Source organism: Canis lupus, chromosome 10 (genome assembly GCF_003254725.2).
Source record: "Canis lupus dingo isolate Sandy chromosome 10, ASM325472v2, whole genome shotgun sequence".
NCBI classification, from domain to species: domain Eukaryota; kingdom Metazoa; phylum Chordata; class Mammalia; order Carnivora; family Canidae; genus Canis; species Canis lupus.
The window spans coordinates 41,194,282-41,216,454 of NC_064252.1; the positions used below are offsets into that span (position 1 = coordinate 41,194,282).

The 22,173-nt window shown below is 41.0% G+C and overlaps 1 protein-coding gene across 2 annotated transcripts in view; it reads right to left on the reverse strand.

Annotated features, from left to right (window-relative positions):
• The window catches only part of SLC9A2 (solute carrier family 9 member A2), a 97,427-nt gene that overhangs the window by 13,294 nt on the left and 61,960 nt on the right, over nucleotides 1-22,173 (reverse strand). For both annotated transcript variants that reach the window (XM_025463332.3, XM_035695905.2), the window contains exons 4-8: nucleotides 21,915-22,132; nucleotides 21,331-21,533; nucleotides 9,951-10,040; nucleotides 9,094-9,164; nucleotides 2,918-3,079 (exon numbers count right to left, since the gene is read on the reverse strand). In XM_025463332.3, coding sequence (XP_025319117.1) covers nucleotides 2,918-3,079; nucleotides 9,094-9,164; nucleotides 9,951-10,040; nucleotides 21,331-21,533; nucleotides 21,915-22,132 — 744 coding nt within the window. The remainder of the gene's footprint in view (nucleotides 1-2,917; nucleotides 3,080-9,093; nucleotides 9,165-9,950; nucleotides 10,041-21,330; nucleotides 21,534-21,914; nucleotides 22,133-22,173) is intronic.

Consider the following 22,173-nt stretch of genomic DNA (forward strand, 5'->3'; position numbering starts at 1 on the left):
TCAATGAAATCTTTTCCTATCAAAACAGTAAGATGATATTCTCTCATACGATTTTCAAAAGCTGTACTGTTTCACTGCTCACATGCATACCTATGATACTCCTTGGCTTGATACAATGTGACCTAGTGGTCAATTTCACTTTATCTCCATATGGATCCCTAATTGACCCAGGACCAGTTTTTGTTTTTTTGTTTTTTGTTTTTTCAGGCCATCTTTTCCCTACTGCTTTGTACTACTGTAAACTTTGCCATTAGTTAAGTATCCATATCCAGTAAGTGTAGGTCTACTCCAAACTCTTACTTCCTTCTGCTGGTCTATTTGTCCTTTTGTCTTTGCAAAAGATACTGTCTCAGTCATGGGAGCTTTACAGAAAGTCTTGCTACCTAATAGTGTAAATCCTTTAAATTTGTTCTTCAGTTTTGAAGACAATCTTGTCTTGGTTAATTTGGGCCCTTTACGTTTCCATAGAAACTTTAGGACCAGACTGTCTAATGATTCACACACACAAACACACTGGGATTTTTAATGGAATTGCTTTGAATCTATAGATCAATTTGAGAAGAACTGAAAATATGGCAAATAACGGATTGATTTTTGACTCTTAAGCCACCCTTATATTCAATTATCTGCCATCCACTTGTGTCTGTTACTACTCTGTTTTTATCTTTTTTTTCTCTAAGTTTTCAATAACATTTCCTTATTTACTCACATGCTTTTGATTGGTTGCTAGACATTATGCATGAAAAATCATGGAGGTAGTTTAAGACTATCATCTTATTTTCCTCCAAAGAAAAGTTAAGTTTATTTCTCTCAATCAGCTGGGATAAAAGTAATATCAATCCCAGATTTAAACAATCATGAATTGAGATAATTCTAGGCTAGACTTCTCTTCTTTGAGGGTTAAGTTGTAGAATTCTGAAGTAATAACCTATAGCTGAGTACAAAAGCTCCTCCTCCCTGGTAGGTCCTGATTTCCAACTGTATGTATTCTCAAACACCAATCAGTCTATCAAAACTTCTGTTTTAGGCTTTTAGACTTTTCTGTGATCCAGTGAAGAAAGGGCACCAAATGCCGGTTCCATCTTCTTGGACTTCCCTTCTCTGTTGACTCTTGGTCAAGAAATTCCTTACTGTACTGGTACTTTCCAGCTTTTAAGCAGATTTTTAAAACATATTTGTCTTTTTTTTTTTTCTAGCTGTTTTCATAGCATAGTTTGGTCTAGAACACTTAATCCATCACTGTCAGAAATATAATACCTTATTTCCTCCCTTTTCACTTCTAATTTCCGCTAAAGAAAACATTTCAAGAGATGTGGAATGCTCAATATGGTTGGTATTCATTTATCTATCTATGCAGCTGACCATTAATTGTGCTACCTACTTCATAACCTTAAATCTTTGCCTTTGTTCTGCTTACTGCCAGCTTCCAAAAGAACTATAAACAGAGCGGAAAACTAAGATTTTTTCTTCTGTGATCACAAAGACAATGGCTCTCCTTTGTGAAGCTGAATAATTGAATTATCCCTTGCTACAATTGCAAATGGAATAGTGCATAAGAAAGATCATTAACTTGTAAAGCTAGATGGCAACAAAGATCAAGTCTTGTCCCATTTTCTACTTGAAGAAACTCAATCTCAGGGCAATAGATGAACCAGTCTAAGGTCACACAGTGAATTACTGCAGGGTAGGACTATAAACCAGTCACTCTGTTCAATCCACTACTGTTTTTAAGTGCAGTATAATACCTTTACCTCCAAGCCATCCTGATCACTGTTTCTTTTTATTCTGGATTGTGTAAACTTCCATAATTTTAATAGAGGATTTACAGTCTTAGTAAAAATCCTCCTAGTTTATATGGTTGAGTGTGATTTGGCATTTCCTGTCTCATTTCAGCTCTCCCATAGACAGTATTTTAATTAAGTGACATGTATTTTAAATGCATTTCAAGCTCATCAGTGAAAGAAGTCAGCAGAACCCATAATTTCTATCATTTTTTGTGGTAGGGAAGGATTGATGCTTACATGATAAAATGACCTACTGTTAACTGAGCATTTACTGAGGATTTGCAATAAGATTCTGGGTAAGTCACTTTACCATTCTGAATCTTCATTTCCTCATTTTTAAAATTAGGGAGACACAGTAGATGAGTGGCTCTCAATCCTGACTGCATATTGAAAATATCTGAAAAACTGATAAATAAAATATACCTACACCTAGGCCCTGGTCATCATATTATTTAATGCTCCTAAGGTATTTGTAATATACAGCAGGGGTTAATAACCACTATACCAGATGATCCCTGATGTTTTTTGCAAGCCTTAAAATATGATTGCATGACTAATTCATGAGGAAATAACTATAAATTACATGCATATTTACAATAACACACCTTAAGATATTCCATTTCAAAATACTTGCTAAAGAGGTACTTTTACAAAGCAATGAATGACCTCAAGAAAATATAATACAGGCATAATTGGGGATCCCTGGGTGGCGCAGTGGTTTGGCGCCTGCCTTTGGCCCAGGGCGCGATCCTGGAGACCCGGGATCGAATCCCACATCGGGCTTCCGGTGCATGGAGCCTGCTTCTCCCTCTGCCTATGTCTCTGCCTCTCTCTCTTTCTCTCTCTGTGACTATCATAAATAAATAAAAATTAAAAAAAAAAAAAAAATACAGGCATAATTATCCTAAATATGACAAAGTATTTTCTGACTAGTCAATTCTAAAATAACATAACATGATGTTACCTGATGTGACATAACATAAGGTATACATTTCGAGACTTCACATTTTAACCAGAATCTCATTCTTCCATGAGGTCTAGGACATGAGTGAAATTTGTTACCATCACTGGTTTCAAAAAACTATTAAGACATACTTGGTAATACTAACTTTAATTTTCAAAACAGTACTTACTTCAGAGATGCAAAAGAAGGAACAGCACTTATCATCCCCGTCTCCGCCATCTCAATGGCATGTTTTATTTCAAGCTTTTTATATAAAGACACAATGCTTGATTTGGGTTGGTTTTCTCGAATCAAAAGCTTCCGCAGGTATTTGTCATCGAACTTCTTAAACCTGGAAATAAAGCAAATCCAAGCTTCAATTAATACTACAATGACCAAAAAACAAAATAAAGCAAAACCAAAACACAAGCCTGTTTTACCATCATTTCTACCACACCCAGGGATAAATTGAGTAGTAGTGTTTAGCTTGTCTGATTATATATATTTTCATATGTGCATACCTGAATATATACATATGTAAAAATATATGTATATGTAAATATTACTATCGGTACATTTTTTATATAGTCATGATAGACATATATCTAATATTCACCAATTATATATTAAAATATATCTATGTATATTTAACATTTGCGATTTTGCTGCTTCTCCTTTCAGCAACATTACTCAAAAGTATTAATACTTCCTACATCTATTCCTCTCCTCTGATTTTTCTCTTGAACATTCACAAGTTAGGCTTTTGCCCACAATACTCCACTGAAGCTACTCATATTGAGGTCATTGGTGACCCCCACAGTGTAAGTCCAATGGCCAATCGTTAGTCCTCACCTTTCCTGACCTCTCCTGCTTAAACACATCACCTTCCAGAATGTCACACTACCTTAGGTTCCCCCTACCTCTTTCTCAGACTCTTTGGTTGGGTCTTTTTCTTCTTTCTGGCCTCTTGATCCTATTTACCTCCACTCGCTCTCTGGCCATGTTGCCCAGTCTCATGATTTTAATGGCATCTCTGTGCCAGTGACTCCCACATTTGTATCTCCTGCCTCAGCCTCACACCCAAGCCCCAGAAATGAATATTCAGCTGCCTAGTTAACACCCCCACTTGGATGTCTAGTTCTCAAACTTGATGTTCCCAGATTGAACGTATCTTCTCCTGTATTCCTCACCATTTCAATTAATGACCACTCTACCAGGGATCCCTGGGTGGCGCAGCGGTTTGGTGCCTGCCTTTGGCCCAGGGCGCGATCCTGGAGACCCGGGATCGAATCCCACGTCAGGCTCCCGGTGCATGGAGCCTGCTTCTCCCTCTGCCTGGGTCTCTGCCTTTCTCTCTTTCTGTAACTATCATAAATAAATAAAAATTAAAAAAAAAAAAAGGACCACTCTACCAGATCAAAAAACCTGATGCCACCTCTGATCCTTCTCCTTCTTTCACATTCCACGTTATGGCCTGAATTGTGTGCCCTTAAATATTCACAGGTTGAAGTCCTCACCCCTAGTACCTCAGACTGTGACTGTATTTGGGGATAGCGTTTAATATGAGGTCATTAGGGTGGTTCTCAAACCAATAGGACTGTTGTCTCTATGACTAAAGGCAATTTGGACATAGACACATAAAGAGGCAGGAAGGCAGCTGTCTGCAAGCCTAAGAGAAAGGTCTGTAACACATGTTTCCCTTGCAGCCCACAGAAGGAACCAACTCTGCTGATATTTTGATCTTGGACTTCTAGCCTGCACAACTGTGAGAAAATAAATTTCTACTGTTTAAACCACCCAATCGGTGGCACTTTGTTGTAGCAACTCTAGAAAACTAATACTCCATATCCACTCTGTTGGCAATTTCTGTTAGTTCCACCATCAACACACACAATCAAACCATGCTTCTTCACCCCTTCTATACCCCTATCTCTTGGATCTACCCTGGTCTAAGACATCATCATCCCTCAGGGGATTCTTGCAACAGGCACCCAACTGGTGTCCCTGCTTCCACCACAGCATTCCTACAGACTACTCGACACAGTAGCCAGAGTGATCCTGATAAAATATAAGTCAAACCACCTAAAACTCTACATCTCTCTTGAGAACATGTACAACAACCTGGAGACCCTACACAATTTGGAGCTGCCTATCTTAGCACTGTGCTTCTCATGTCCAGCCTCACTGGTATCCTTCCTTCCCTGGAAACTCACCAGCTCTGCTCCCAACCATGGGCCTTGATACCTGGTGTTCCTTCCACCAAGAAGATCCTCCCCCAATACACCTTCAGGGCTCTGCTGCAGACCCTCCTTTTAAGTCTTTCCTCAGCAGTCATTTTTCAAAAGAGCCTTTCCCGTCCATCCCATTAGAACTGCATGCCTCCTCCCACCACCTGGATTCCTATACACCTGCAGGTGTATTTTTTTTCCATAGCAATTATCATTTTCTAACACGCTATACAATTTATCTTCCTTTCTGTCCTCTAGCACTAGAATGATACATATGGGCAAGAATTTTTTTTTCCACTTTTTCCCATATCCCCAGTGCCTAGGACAGTGCCAGGCACACTATAAGCGCAGATTGTAGAACGGATCATTTGGTCTCAATTCCTCCCTGTATACGACACCCTCTGCCATAATACTTGGCAATGTCCTTCCACCATGGCCTAGGTGGCCTGGGCTGTCCTGTTTCCTGCCACTGGCCCCAGTAATGTTCCCTGCTCTGGTCAGTGACCTCTAGCAGACAAGACAATTAGAGCAGAGGCTTAAAATGAGCTTGCATATTAAGCTTACCTCTCTTGTTTCCACAATTACCATGAGAAGGATATGGGTGGAGTGACTCTTTAGTCCCAGGACAAAGGGGAATGCCACATGAAATAAAGTTCAGTCCCTCCAGTCACATCAGAGAAGGCCAGCTGGGATCAGCTGACAACCAACCAAGCCTCTGAAGCATGAGCAAGCCGGGGCCGCATCAGCCCAGCACAGCCCAGATCCTGGACTCTCAGACTCGTGACTCATGGGCTTTAATAATGTGACTGTTGTTTGAGCAGCTAAGTATCAGGGTGGTTTGTTATGTAACATCATTATGCTAACAGGTAAGCAAAACAGCATGCAATGAGTATTTGTTGAGAAAGAAAGAAATGCATTACAGTGATTACCATAAGCCCAAGGAGGTTTACAGGTACACCTGTGCTATGAAAGGAAACAAGGTGAGCCCACATTCTTGTTACTAGTTTTTGTTTCTACACTGGAGGGTGATGAATAATTTAAGAGTCATCCATTCAACTGGCCACTACGATAGACAGGGGCCAAGTTTTTTTGAAGTTTATTCTGAATTTCACACTAGGCCATTGGGCCAGGACTCTTTAAACTTCTGTTATTTTTATTATTGTTTTGGCTTTTCACTGGAGAGAAACAAAAGGAAGAATAAGCATTAAGGGCAAGAGCATCTGACCCATTTAGCATAGGAACCCTGTACTCTCTTTATTTTCACACCTTTCATTTCTCTGCCAACCTACACTGAGGCACTCTCTTTCTCCATCATTAGACTCCTTTTACCAAGTTTGAGAAACTTGCCTAATCAAAAAGCCTTACCGTTTCTCCAAGGATCAGATGCCTCACAAATTCTCTGGCAAGACCACTAGAAATCCACAGCATTAAGGATTCCAGAAGAAATGGAAAGATACCCAACATACCTAAAACAATCCTCTTCTTTATATGTGATCTTCAGTAACATCAACAATTATGTACATACCAGAGATAGGATCTGAGCAGAGCTAATTTTAAATATGACCTGCGTCAGCACCAAATTCCTCCATACTCACACACACTTCTCTGCTCTACCTGCGATATACAGTGTGCTTGACAATCCAGGGAATTATGTGAACCTTACCTGGAGAATGTCATGCATGGAAATATACAGGGGTTGAGTGAAGTATGTATGCTGCAGAGAAAAATGTGAGACACATAGCCATATTACCTTTCAGACATGAAATCAGAGTTGGCTCTGCCACCTTTAGTATTTATGGTCCAATTAGCCTGGCAGGCTGTAGATGTTTGCCTGAACAGACTCACAGTACCCCAGAGACACAGTATCTCTGCCTGAAAGATAGAATGTAGCCAGACTTTCCCTGAAGTTCTTTTACCAAAGGTTCCAGACCAAATCCACATGATCACAGAGTCTACTACTTTCTCCTAACACTGCCCCAGGGACTGCTGCCCTGATGCCTACATCTACTCACGTCTATTTACCCTTGTCTGGGAGGCAGAAGAGTGGTATAAATCCTTAACCCAGTCTCCCCATTGGAAAGGGACCAAATGTTCCGGGTGACTGCTCTCTCTTGTCCCTCCAGGGAAGGACTGATGATGGAATGCTGGAGAAGGAAGGAAAGCAGTCAGGTGGAAAGGGAGGATGTAAGTGGAAAATAGACCTGGCTGAGGATAAAAAAAAAAAAAAAAAAAAAAAAAAAAACAACCAGAATGGGAGGCAGAAAAAGTCTGAATCGCTGGCTTGGCAAAGACAAGGATCCATCTTTGTTAGGTAGGAAGGTCCCAGGGACGTAAAGCAGGGTGGCATAGAAAGTCACAGGGCAGATGGGTAGGGTTCTCTCATCTACCTCCTGCCTTCAAAAATGTAAATCCCGCCCAAGATAAATGGTCATCTTTTCCCCATATTTTTACAATGGAGAGTTTAGTTTGCTTTATTACTTTGTGCCCCCATGTAACTAACTGGGTGCTCTCTCCATACGAATAAAATATTTTTTCTTTACATATTACGGTAACACAAGGTCCAAGAGGCTTTTCCACATTAGTAAACAGTGTGGTCAGGTTTGTAAAGGTTGTTTTAGCACTTAAAATCTCTGCAATGCATCTCATCACTTAATGATATCTCACATACACACGCACATACACACGCATACACACATTTGCTGTGTGACTGTTTTGTGGCCTTTATTATATTGTTAAAATTTTAAAGTCCTGAGTCTATGGTTTATACTTCTCATATAATCCAGTATCATGTCAGAACATGTGAACAGACAATGAGCACTCAACAGCACCCTTCTGTTAAACTACATACACTGGAAGGCTGGTCAACTTCACGTAAATTTGCAGAGGGGAGGGCCAGAAACTATTAGCAAGTGAGGAAAGCCAAGGCAAGAAGGCAAGAGGAAGCTACCAAAATAGAGTTTAAATCTGTCATCTGTCTCCTTCCAAAGGCCTTCCTAACCAGTGATGTGCTGATAAATGTTCACAAATTGCTTTATGGGGACGAAAAAAGGCCCTGGTTTATAACATTTGTCAGTTCCAAGGCACACCCCCAGCATGGCTGCCTCGAGCTACCCCTACCCTTGTGAATGAGGCTCACTGTCAGCTCCTGGGGGCCAGGTGAGCCAGCTCCTACACTTCGTGGTCCCTGAGCCTGCTGTCAGAATCAATCCCATAAGTCTGCTTTTCAGTTTATTTTCAAGCACGTACCTAATTCTGCCCAGCTAGGACACCTCGTCCATTTCAACTATGAGATCCTTGAAGACAGGCACTGAATTCTATTTATCCACCGCAAAGCCATTTAAGATTAAAATAATAATAATAATAATAAAAAAAGAACTAGATAGACACATTTACATAAGCACATATAATCTTTACAAATTTAGCTTTAGGAACATTTGTTACTTCTATTTGTTACAATATTTGTATTTAAAATGTATTTGTAAAATACTTGTTAGTCTATTTATAATATTAGGTGCTCCAACCTCTGCATCTGACAAAGCCCCTCAACATGTGTGGGCGAACAAATAGGAACAGAATCCTCAGTTTTTCACCAAATAGACTGCATTCCTCAGCCTCCCTTGCAGTGAGAAATGCCTACATGGCTGAGTGCTAGCCACAGAAGGCCAGGCCACGTGTGTAACTGGAAGAATTGCGTGAAAGCTTCTGATAACTTCAGTTAAGAGGAAGCCAGTACATGTCCTTTGTCTCCACATTATCTTTCTTCCTACATGCAGCCTGGACCGTATGCATGATGGCTAATGCTGGAGCACCCATTCTGGTCTAAGAGTCAACCTTGGAAATGGAAGATGTTAGTGGATTCACCAGGACAGAAGCATCCTGAGACCATGAGGTGTGTGTGGAGCAAAGTTCATCTATTACACCTACATTAGCTACAGAGCTCTGGCTTCTTACAGGGGAGCAAAATAAGCCTCTATCTTGCTCCAGGTCTCTGTGATTTGCTGAACTTTATCTTAAAGGACACACTATGGCACAACACAGGAAAGATTTGCAACTCTGAAAAAAAAACACAGGTCAGTAAGTCCTGCTTCCAGAGTGAGCCAGAGCCGCTTCATAATATAATGGCGGAAGACCTTCTTACTTGTCTCTCCAAAAGTTGTGACCCCAATGTCCACAAACATCTTCAATCCCAGTCTTCACATGATCAAAAAACTAAAACAGAAAAAGTAGGCTACTGATTAATTTTTACCCTAAATCAGTAATTTGCACTCTACTTATAGGATGCCTAAACTTCAAAGACCCTGACTGTTTTTGCTTCTTCTTGTTGTTGGGTTTTTGTTTGTTTTGTTTTATTTTTACTAAAAGCAATGAAACAATGATTCATCTCTAAATACACTGATTTTATTATATCAGTATTAGATAATTTTCAGGTTATTTTTCTCCTCATAACAGTCTGTTCATAATTTTGGAAAATATGAAATATGATGCTAGTTTTCCAGTGGAAACATTTTCAGATTGAAGGAAGTTTACAAGAGGGATTCCTTGTTCCTGGGGTGCCTGGGTGGCTTAGTGGGTTGAGCAGCCGGCTCTTGGTTTCTACTCAGGTCATGACCTCAGGGTCACAGGATTGAGCCCCGAGTCAGGTCTGAGCTAAGCAGGGATTCTGCTTGGGATTCTCACTCTCCCTCGCTCTCTGCCCCTTCCCTTGCTTGTGATCTCTCATTCTCTCTCTCTAAAATAAAATCTTAAAAAAAAAAAAAAAAAAAAAGGATTCTTTGTTCTCGCATTCCCGAGGGGTCTAGCAGATTAATCTGGAGAAGGCACCCTGGGGCTGTGCTCACTCTACACCCCCCAACTCATGCCCTTCTTGGCCCTCTCTCCCTTTTCCCCTCTGCCTTTCCTTCTCCTTCAGGAAAGGAGTGCCAGAATATGCTGTCAACTGAAACCACCAAGTTTTTCTTCTATCATTTAAATCATTATTACTACATTAACACTTACCCGGCAATGGATTTCTTCACTGACTGCTTGCTGTTTCTTATTGGACCTCTTAACATCAAGAAATTCCACTAGTGGTCGGATAGTAATTCCCTGCACAGAAAAAAACAAAGGTGTATCTTCTAATAAAATTAAGTGAAAAATTCAAGAACAACTTTTATTCTTCTGAGCTTTGGTAACCAACAAAAGATATCCTCCTCTCAAGATTTAACAGAACATATACAACATTTTGTTAATTTTTCCTCCTCTCCAATAACTGGCATATTTTCAGAGGGCCATGTCCTAACATGTTCTACTAGAAAACAAACAATGGACAAAGTTGAAGAAATTGCAAACTACTTCGAAGTAATTCTAAGAAACAGAGAAAGAAATTCCAGAAAACAATAAAGTATTATCCAAGTAAGGGGATTCACCTACTTGCATCATCCATAGAAAACTTTTTAATAATTCTTATATTCATTATTTACTAAAACCATGTTAACGGTACTTCTGCTGCACACGTGTCTTCGGCATTTGGGATACAAAAAAGTTAAATGGTTAAGGCACTCAGTCCTAGGATTTTGTAGTTTTAAAGGGAGAAGGATATGCCAAAAACAGTTACAAATATGCAAAGGAAGAATAAGAGAGACACAGGAAGCTGGTCCAGAAAGGCCTTATAGAGAGGCAACACTGAAGAGTAGTCTTAAAAGATGTTGAAAGGATATCATAGCAGGGACCAACCATGAGCAAAGAATCAGTGGTGAAAGAGGGTACAGAGGGGTTTGGGCATGTTTGTGAACTTGAAAAATGGAGAGAACCATAAGCTATTTAGTAATCTAAGAAGAGAAAAAAAATATTTCCTTAACATGATAAAAAAAAAAAAAGCTATCTGCCAGAAATCTATAGTGAACATCTGACTTAATAATTAAACATTAAAAGCTTTTCCATTAGAACTTGACACAGTCCTGCCTGTCCCAGTCAGTTAAATAAGAGAGAGGGAGAAGTATAGACACTAAAAATGAAATAACAAGATTTCTGTTGCTCATGAATGATCTAGTGTTTGTCCTAAAATATCTAAGACAATTTTTTTCATTTAAAAATACCAAGAAAAAGGGATCCCTGGGTGGCGCAGTGGTTTGGCGCCTGCCTTTGGCCCAGGGCGTGATCCTGGAGACCCGGGATCGAATCCCACGTCGGGCTCCCGGTGCATGGAGCCTGCTTCTCCCTCTGCCTGTGTCTCTGCCTCTCTCTCTCTCTCTGTGACTATCATAAATAAATAAAAAATTTAAAAAAAAAATAAATAAATAAATAAAAATAAAAATACCAAGAAAAAATAAAATAAAATAAAATAAAATAAAAATACAAAGAAATTATAATTAAGTGATTAAACACAAAATCAACATACAGAAATCCACCCCATATACTAATTTAAAAAAAGAATCAGAATAAACACCTACATGAAAGAAAATACATATATATAATTGACATGTACTAACACATAATAATATGTAATATATATTTTACATATTACATAAGATGTGTATATACTCATATACATGTGTATATATATATATATGTAATATATAGTCCTATCACAGAATGCATAAAACCTTTACAAAAAGAACTATAAAACTTGGTAAAAGGATATTCAAAAGATCTGAATTTTTAAAAGACAGTTCCCAAATGGGATTACATAGCAATATTATGTTGACAACTTTATCTCAGTATTTGCAATAAAATTCCAATGACCTATTTCAAAGGATTTTTACTAACAAAACTTGAGAGGGCAGCTCTAAATTAGTCTGGAGCAGTAATCAGAAAAATTTAGGAAAAGAACAGTGACAGGAGAACTCACAGATATCAAAACAACCAGCGAATATACTTAAAATTACAACACAGTAGCACTAAATTGGGCCAAGTGAAGAGGGGTGAGAATGGGTGGTCAAGGAAGATCCCTAAGACTCCTGCGTGGTAGCAGGTGGCCGGCCATTCTTGGCATGGGGAACACATGCATGGTGGGGAGGGGGTAACTGGATTGTGGGGGGAGGGAGAGGATGCGTATATTGAGATAATGTTCCCTGCCATGCATTTGATTTCATCTCACCTTTCTGCATGTCTTTATTTAAGAATGCTTTTGATAATGTAAACTGTGACATACATACACACTTTTTTTTTTTTAAGATTTTACTTATGTATTTGAAGAGAGAGAGTGATAGAAGGCAAGCACAGGCTAGGTAGAGGAGCAGAGGGAGAGAGATAAGCAGACTCCCTACTGAATGGGGAGCCCGATGCGGGGCTCGATCCCAGAACCCTGGGATCATAACCTGAGCTGAAGGCAGACGCTTAAGCCACCCAGGTGCCCCCATACACGTTTTTCAAAGGAGGTCATTCAATGTGCTCCATCAATCCAGCTTCAGGCATTTTTAAGCTTGACTTTATCTTTCTGGAGTGTGAGCCAATTTTGACCAAATTTGGGATAAGACACACCTTATGTTCTATTTGCAATTCAGTCTGCCACTTTGAAATAATACAGGAGGTAATAAACAGTTTTCTAATCAACATATATTGTGTAATTTTTAACTTATGTAAATGAAAATGGGTGTAAACATGTGGTTTACTAAATTTCAGATTCCATGAAACCACTGGTTTAATTACCACTCCAGGAAAAAAAAAAAAATCAACAAAATCAATCCAACGTTGAAACTACATAATGTGTTCTAAGGATGTTAACTGTTGTTTCATATGCTTTTTTTCCTATGAGTATTCATTTAAAAAAAAATTCTATGAGGGCCCAGCAGTTGTAAATATGGGACAGAAAAATAAAGATAGGACACAGGCCCCAATCCGGATGCAGACTCCTTCCACTGGATAGATAATCCTTCTAGATTTAGAAGGTAATGCACCATCACAAATTAAACAACAATAAAACAAAACTGATCAACTACAGGAAGCAAGTGTGGCTTGCTGCCTAGAGCACTCAGTTTCTAAATATATCACATATTGTAGTTTATGATTAATAAAATATATTGGTTATATGCCATGGATCACTGACACTGCCTCTGAATAACCGGTATTTAAACAGCTCCTTTAAGAGTCTCCTATTTGCTCTCTGAAGTATTTGCAGTTGTCATGTCATGTCAACAGGAATGATGTGATAGGTTCCTCTCCCTCTTTTTCCTTCCTTCCTCAATCCATCTATTTTGGAGGCAGAGGACATGACATCTGCGAGTGTCATATTAAGTTCCCCAAGCTGGAAGCTATACTCTAGGAGCCCTGGGTCTTGGGTTGGAAGAAATAAAGGAAAAGCAAAAACAAAACCAACAACCAACTTTTGAGAAGGCACCTTATTTTATAACCACATTGGAAAATTTCCAATTCAAGTCAACTGGGAAGCAGCCTAACAAGGCTTAGAAAAATAGCTTGTTACCATCCAAGTAGGTTTAAACAATAAAGGAACCCTTGGTTTTCCATCAAACCATTGAAAAACATATTTGCAAGATACAAATGAAATGTTTACCCGTTCATTTGGCTTTGGCACAACACACACAACACCTCGGGGCCAGACCTGATGGAAGGGAATCATTTAACAGCAGGAATGAACAGGACAGCCAGGTGAGCTATGTTTTCCACCTGTGCCACCTCTGTCTTCACCTGCCCTGCCTGCTTTTTTCCCTCAAAAAAGAACTGCTGTCTGGTGAACATTCTTTCGGTTTGAGCTTTTGGAAGAAAAGGATTTCTTGTTGGTTTTCTTTTTTTTAATTAAATTTTTTTGGGGAGAAAAAAAAAAGGTGGGAGGAACTACCTTATATTTCTCTGCTATGTAGTAGACAACTTCTAGAAAAACTTAAAGGAACTCTCTAACAACAACAACAAAAATGTCGCTATCATTGCTCTACTATACCATATCCTATGATCACAGACTTGATCACAGAGATCCTAAGCCTGGTTGCACACACAGTGTTTATTGTTGAATAGGTAAGTGGGCAAGAACCATATAAGTGGTTTTTCATGCTCTTCACGCCGTCTCCCAGCCTTTCTTTCCAGACTTAACCGCATTGTGCTCAAACTGGCTGTCAGACGTGTCTCTTCCCCTAAATCATGGCTTTCTCTTTACTGTGCCACCAGCAAGCACTCAGGCATGCTCCCATGGCTCTCATCTTTGAAAAACACAAACAAAAGCCCTCTTCTGGCACACATTCCCCTCTCACTACCACCCCTGTCCTCTCCCAGACCTCACCAGACTTTGTCTTGTATCTCCCGTCTCCAATCTCTCTTTATCCTTCTCCCTGGAATCCAACTGATCAGAAATTCCTCACCATCTGACCCCAGCGCTCTTGTGAAGATGTCCACTCATCATGGACTTGCTGCATCCAGTAGTTCGCTCTCTGCTCCCACCTTGCCTGACTGTGATCCCATTTGTCACAGTTGCTAGAACTCTCTTCTTCCTGAACATTTTTTTCACTTCTAGCTGAACTCCTCATGCTTTTTCTCCCATTCTACTATTCACCTTTTTCCTCTCCTTGCCTGGTTCCTGAACATTTTCATGACTTCTCAATATTGGTACACTTCCTTTTCTATACTCTTCCTATGCTTGCTCCTGAATTGCTTCTTTCAGACTCATGTTCTACAGACCATCTATATACCAATGTGTCTCAAATTTCTATTTCCCATTCTGTCTTCTTCCATAAATTCTAGACCCATACATACAATTGCCTCGCCAGTACCTCCACCTGGATGTCTAATAGGCAGATATGCATGTCCAAGACGTGTGTGTCTAAAACCAAACACCTGATTCTCCACCCTTCAAACCCAATACTCCCCTGATGCTAAATTAAACATCACCTTCTTTTACCTAGTTGCTCAGTCACAAACTATCTTTGTACTTTCTCTTACAGCCTAAATTATTCATATACATTTTTTTTAATCTCAAAAAATCCTGATCATCTTACTCATTTTATTGTAGTACCAGAATGAATGTCTGTTAATTCCAGAACTCCATTTAGTATGTTAATTAAATATAGGGATGTGTCATTGCTACGCCATCTACATATCTTAAATATGACCGTTCATTTGATAAACTAAAATACAATGCCTATAAAATAGTTGGCATCATCACCCTAGTTTGACAGGCTAAGTCAGCAAAGTTTTTTTTTTTTTATTGGGGGGGAGGGGCAGAGGGAGAGGGACAGGGAAAGAGAGAATCTTTAGTAGGCTCCAGGCCTAGTGCAGAGCCCCACGTAGGACTTAATCTCACCACCTTGAGATCATGACCTGAGCTGAAATCAAGAGTCAGACACTTAATCCACTGAGCTACCGAGGCACCTCCAGAAGTATTTGATTATTGGGAAAGGGTCCTGAGGTCCCACACACTCTTGCAGGGTGGGGGTGTCAATGATGCAGTGCCTCAACTGCCTTTACCCAGGTCATTTTTCAGGGTTGCATTTGCAATGAGCAACATTGAGAGATGAAGTCATGTCACCCTTGAGACAAAGAATGATAGATCCTCAAGCCCTGGGCCTGTCTCCTGTAATGTTGCCCACTGCATGTGTAGACATCCATCCTGAGACCTCTGTGGCGGGGGGTGGGGGGGTACCTGGGGTGTGGAACACTGACACAAACCAACACCCACCTCTGACTACTGCTTTTGCCATGAGTAACAAAGCCCTTTGTCTATGACGCAGGAGTCAGGTGTCTTCTGCAAGCATCCATGGAGATTTTACAGGCAAGTTAAACTTGTTAACTTGCAAATAGGGTAAAACCTTAGATGCTTCATACTTCTGGACAATGACTTACAAAAGACACAACACAGATCTGTCGTGGAGGCAGAAAGGGACTGTCCTCTCTTGAATTCCAGTCAACTTTGCTACCTGCCGGGCTGCTAGATGGATTTCCAGAGGGTCTGCTACATGATTATAGGGATTCATTAAATAATGACCAGATTGTTGGAGTGTTCTGCAATCATTTTTCCTTTCAAAGAAAAGAAAAGGGGATCCCTGGGTGGCGCAGTGGTTTGGCGCCTGCCTTTGGCCCAGGGCGCGATCCTGGAGACCCCGGATCGAGTCCCACGTCGGGCTCCTGGTGCATGGAGCCTGCTTCTCCCTCTGCCTATGCCTCTGCTTCTCTCTCTCTCTCTCTCTGTGACTATCATAAATAAATAAAAAATCAAAGAAAAGAAAAGTACATCAAAGGGCATTGTCTTTCTTCTTTCTACTACCATTTTACTTAATGTCATAATTAAAACATAGCAAATCATCAGGTTAAATCATCAGGCAAGTTGTTTGCATTAACTACTATGTTTACATGCAAATATCTTCTCTATTGCCTAGGAGGAAGGTACCATTATCTGGATCTTTAATTTTTATTTTTTTATTGGGAGGGGAAGGGGCAGATGGAGAGGGAGAGGGAAAGAGAGAATCTTTAGCAGGCTCCAGGCCTAGTGTAGAGCCCCTAAAGTCAACAGAAGCTCACAGAGGTTGTTCTGGGCAATAACTATCAGAATATTAACCAGAATGTCAACCCAGGACAGCCTTGCTCCAACGTCTGTGTTTTCTACTACTGGACTCTACCTTGTCTCCGATCTTGAATATAAATTTAAAATGAGAGACAGCTTATATTTTATGTAATGTTACCAATCTTATCTAAAAGAAAATGAATTCACGTGCCCAAAGAATCACAATTGTTTACTCATTCAATATTCCACAAGCAAGACTGTATTCTGGTAACATGTTAATGTTCTTCATCAAGAGGTTACTCTCCTAATTATCAATATGATTCAAGGAATGTTAAAAAATTCTCATTATAAATCTAAGTATCAGATAATAAACCATATGTCACGTGGAATTCTATTCTAGAAGACAGTGCTAACTCAATAATACTGGGATGGAAGACCTCACTATAAGAAATATTGAAATAAAAGGGGGGGAGACATTTAGAAGTTTAATGATAGATCTATCAACATAGGAGTTGTCACTTGAAAAAGAATGCATAGCCCGTAATCAGAAGGCAACATGTTATGCATAGATTATAATTAATTATTCCTACTATGTTTATAACCCATTAACTATTTTCTTTCAGCTTCTTTTCTCCGAGTTCCTTAATTATTGATGTATTCTGAGAAAAAAAGATCCTAACTGAAGGGAGTGTTGTCTTCATTTGTGTGTGTATGCACATGTGTGTTCATAACCCAGAGCCTCTTACGAGCCAGATCCGTTAGTCTCCAATCTGTACACACAAAGGGGTGGGTCAGACAACAGTGCAGGAGATTACAGTATGTGGAACTACAGAAATTCCTCTTCCAAGTGAGCATCAGACAGAGCTTTGCCAGGTTATCCTTAAACCTAATTAGAGGAGAAGACTGTCCATGGGGTATGCTTACAGACTCCAACTATGGACTCCCTGAAAAATCTCTAAAGGGTTAATTTAATATGTTTACGGTGCCAAATATAGCCAATACATCTAAACTACTCTGTTTGTAGCCTCTGTTTTTTTTTTCATTTGTCACATCAAAAACTGTTAATCACAGTTAAATATTGATAGACACACTATTCATTCAAAGTGGGTGCATAGGCTTTGAAGATGGGGAATCTAAACTTCACCCATATCTTCTGGTTGATTTACAATTCCCAAAAGCCAAGATATTATAAATAGAATAATGATACTCTATATTAATCACCTACACACACATTCATTGAAAAACAGTATACTTTTCTGTAATTCTTTCCTTTTCCCTACGCTATGCTTGTTCTGATTGAAGAAATGTGATTTTATGTCTGTTGGGTCTACTAACTAAAAAATTTGAGCTTGTCTTTTGTATGTCCTCTCCTGAATTACATCTTCCCTTCTGGTCATTTTTCTTGGATTTTACAAATGCATGTGTCCCTGATGCCAGAGGAGGGGGCCGGTTCTGCACTATAGATGTTTGAGAAACACTTATGTGGATGATTAGCAGCTGATATATACATCTCCAAATGACCCAGTTCCTAGTTACACTAGACTAACATGGTTCTATTTTTGTATTTGACACCTTAAGTTCTGAGAGCACTGACTAAGCCTTGGCAGGGATCGCTGGGAGTGCTAAGGACAAGGCAGCTGGCCTAGGAGAGGTGGTGAGTCACTCACCCCTGCCTGACTGTTCTCCTCAAGCCTGATGCTCTAGGGTGCTCCTGAGAGATTAAAAGGCTCAAGGCAAAATGGATTCAATGCACCATTCTGCCCCAGGTAAAGTGTGGGAGTAGCAAATTGGAGGACTTTTTACAAGGATCCTATAAACACTCTACTAAAAAGATAAAGACAGGGGCATTTGCTTCTCTCAGGTGTATAAGAAGGACATGGTGTATTTGAAGCAAAACTCATATGTGTTCCTGTAACTGAAACTGTTACCAACCATGACCTGGTAAATCACGTCTCCTGAGTGAAGTCACTGGCATTCAGTAGTTCTGAGCACATCTGTGGGTCAGAGTCCCAGGCTCAACCTCAGCTTTTCTCATTGACTTTCGTGTGCCCTTGGGTCAGCCTTCCTTCTCTCTTTCTGCCTCACAGGGTTCCTTCTCAAAGGTTTGTTTTGTGAGGATGAAATGAGATAATACACATAGGGAAGGCCTTGTCCGAGTGCCCGGCACAAGTAAGCCATCACTGGTGGGTACGTGCAGTAGGAGGGCGCTGGTGATAAAAATAGTAACAGGAAGTGGCCACTTCTTGACTTAGGACAGGGGCTCCCAAGGCCTTCTTCTCCAGGATTCCTCACACAGGACAACCCACTGTCCCCAGCACAGGAGGTATGGATGGATGAAGGATAAACTGCTCTTCAGGGAACTGATGAATGGCGGAGGAGGAGGAGCACAGTGAGTCACAATATTGAACGACTATGCACTTTATTTAGAGGTACGAATGAACTGGGCCCCGTTCCACCTTTTACTATCTGTGTAGACTTGGGAAAGGCACTGGAGTACAGGCTCGGTGCCTCAGTGTCCTCAGTGATAGAGTTCTGTGCCACAGAAGTGTTATGAGGATTAAATGAGATTATATAAAAAGAGCTTGGGCCTGAGTCAGCCACCTAGAAAGTATTCTGTGATGAACTGTTAAACAGAAAAAAGAAAATTTAAGTACCTCCTAGGGCAGCCCCAGTGGCTCAGCGGTTTGGCGCCGCCTTCAGCCCAGGTCCTGATCCTGGAGACCTGGGATCAAATCCCACGTCAGGCTCCCCACATGGAGCCTGCTTCTCCCTCTGCCTGTGTCTCTGCTTCTCTCTCTCAATCTCTCTCTCTCTCTCTCTCTCTCTCATGAGTCGGTAAATAAAATCTTTTTTAAAAATAAATAAATAAAAAATACCTCCTGAAGGGGCACCTTCAGTTAAGCAACTGACTCTTCGTTTCAGCTCAGGCTGGGATCTCAGTCTGGCTCTGCACTCAGCAAGAAGTCTGCTTGTCCCTTTCCCACCCTCTCTGCCCTTCCTACCTCTCTATCTCTCTCAAAAAAGTAAATAAATCTTTGTTCTTTTAAAAGATTTTATTTATTTAAGAGAGAGAGCATACAAGGAGGGGGAAGGGTAGAGGCAGAGGGAAAAGTAGATTCCCCCCAAAGCAGAGAGCCCAATGCCAGGCTCGATCCCAGGACCCTGGAATCATGACCTGAGCCAAAGGCAGATGTTTAACCAATTGAGCCACCCACTAAATAAATCTTTAAAACAAAGAATAAATAAATAAAAAGTACTCCTAAAAATAAACAAAACAAAAATAAATAAAAAATAAACAGTTACCTCCTGGCGTTTCCCCTCTGTCATTATCACTAGCCCTTGGCTGCCTTCCTCTTCTCTCCAGTCTTAAGGTTGGGCTGCCCTAGAGACAAGCTCCTGGTCCTGTGTACTGGCTTCTTTGATATATGTTCACTCCTTTGAGAATCCCGTCAGGCTCAGGATTTCAAACGCCAGCTCTGTGCGGATGACCAAGCTGTCTCCTGAAGTCCAGACCCAGCCAGGATCCTGCTGCCTACTCATCCCTCTGCTTGTAGGTCTAACCTGGCATGCCTGTGACTGAGTCCCATCCCCTCCACCCACACCCCTCCCTTCTCACCTGAGAGGAAGTCTCTCCTCCCAGCCGCTCAGGCCAAAAGCCCCGGAGTCCCCTGGGACGGCTCTGGCCCTCACATCAACGTCTAACCCATCAGGGATCCTGTAGGTTCCACCTTCAGAATGGATCCAAGGATCTCAACCCTTCTGGGCGCTGGTCTTGCTTGGTGATTGTACTGGCCTCCATGCAATACTGTGTCTATACTCCCTTAGGAGCCTGTTCTCCCAATGTCCAGGTGATCCTTTTACAAAGTCAATCAAAACACATGCTTCTGCACAGAACCTGATGGCTTCCATTCCACATGGTGAAGAGCCAGTCCCTACGTGGGCTTGTGTGGCCTTATCCTATGTAGGACATAGGATAGTGAGACTCCCCCTCACTGCTTTCATCCTCATCTCTCCAGCCACACTGGCCAGGAACATACTGCCTGCATACCTTTGGTCCTATCTGCCTGAACTGTTCTTTGGCTTAGCTAATTCCTTCACTCCCCCACCCATAAGCCTTTGCTCAAATGTCATTTTTTCATCTTCCATGACAATTCTATTTAGTGAGTGAACTCCCCCTCACTCACCATTCCACTTCTTATTGCACAGAACCTTTCACCTTCTTATCTCCTCTATAATATTTACTCACTTAGTATGTCTAGTGTCAGGCATCTGGCATCCCCTCTGGGATGTAAGTTCACAGGGACAGGGATATTTCTGCATCTTGTTCACTCACGGATTCTGAGCACCGAGAGGGTGGTCTGACATATAGCAAGAGTCCAATACATATTTACTACATGAGTATCTGCAAAATATAATCCCCGAAGGGTTGGCTTATTGACTTAGAGATTGATAGACAGAGTGAGGATCTTGATGCCAACCTGCATTCTTCCTACCACACTTTCTGTCTCTGGTACTAAGCATATATTCACGCATCCCACCCTTTCAAGGGACACACTGCTATGCAGTCAAGTAATGTCAAATTGCTGTTGGAAGGTCATCACACAATTAGCATTTAAAGAGTACATTTACTAGGTCAGAGAGTTCGACAAATGACAAGGATTAGTAAACTCAGTTCATAAGTTTCCAGCAGTATGCTTAGATCACTTAGCTGAGTTTCCTTAAATAAGAATTCCTGCGCATGGGCCAAGTGACCAAATTGGATTCTCTTAGGCCCCTGCATAATCAGGTGACACAAGGAAGCAATATTTTCCTTAACATCATAACCACCAGAGCTTCGACAAAGCCTTTGCCACTTTGCCTCCTGTAAGAGGAGTTCATCCAGATAGCCTGACAGGTCTTGTCTCCTCTCCCAGTAACCAGAGAGACTTTGCCAGGAGAGAGAGTTTTACTCACCAGGATGAAGACAGTAAAGAATATGACAACAATCGCAGCTGTAATGAACAGCTTTTTCCTAGGAAACACAGCAGCAGGTAGGAGAAACACAAGCGCAAAGCAGATGGCACCTCGGAGCCCTCCATAGGCGATGATGAACTGATCCTTAAAGGTCAGGGGGATCGTCCGGAACCAGTTAATGACCTGAGTCAGGACAAAGACACCTGAGAATGAAAAGCAAAAACCAAAGAAAACAGATGGTGTGAGTCCAGAACACGAAACCAGTGAGACTCATTCTCTGTGCTTCTGAGACAGAACAAAGCATCTAACAAGCCCCACGGTCTTTTCACCCTTCCTTGGTGTTTGTTGTTCTGGGATAACGGGTGAAAACATGAACTCAAGGAGGCCAAGGGAGGTCAGTCTGATGGCAGAGTCATGAAGGTACTTGGGGATGAAAAGAATCCATGTGGAATGGGGGAGATGGGGAGGAGAGGGAGAGGAAGAAGATGAAGTAGCAGCAGCCAAGGGCAAGCCATGAGAAGAAGCAAGCCCCATTCTTCTAGTGAGTGTTGCCGGATGTCCCTTTGGGAAACAAGCACCATTACCCAGTGCTCGCCAGATGAGACAGAAGGCAAGTGTGAAGCACACGAAGGCCCAGTTCCACTCGTGGTTCTTCCCAACAGTGGACACGCCCATGAAGATGAAGATCAGGGTCTCGCTGACACTGCTCAGCATCTTCATGAAGTACTTGATGGTTGTGTAGGACTTTTGAGATACGTTTTCTTCCACATACTTATTCATAGTCATTGCACAAGCAGTGATTCTGCAAGAGAAGATACAGCTTCTATATAAACATGACAACGG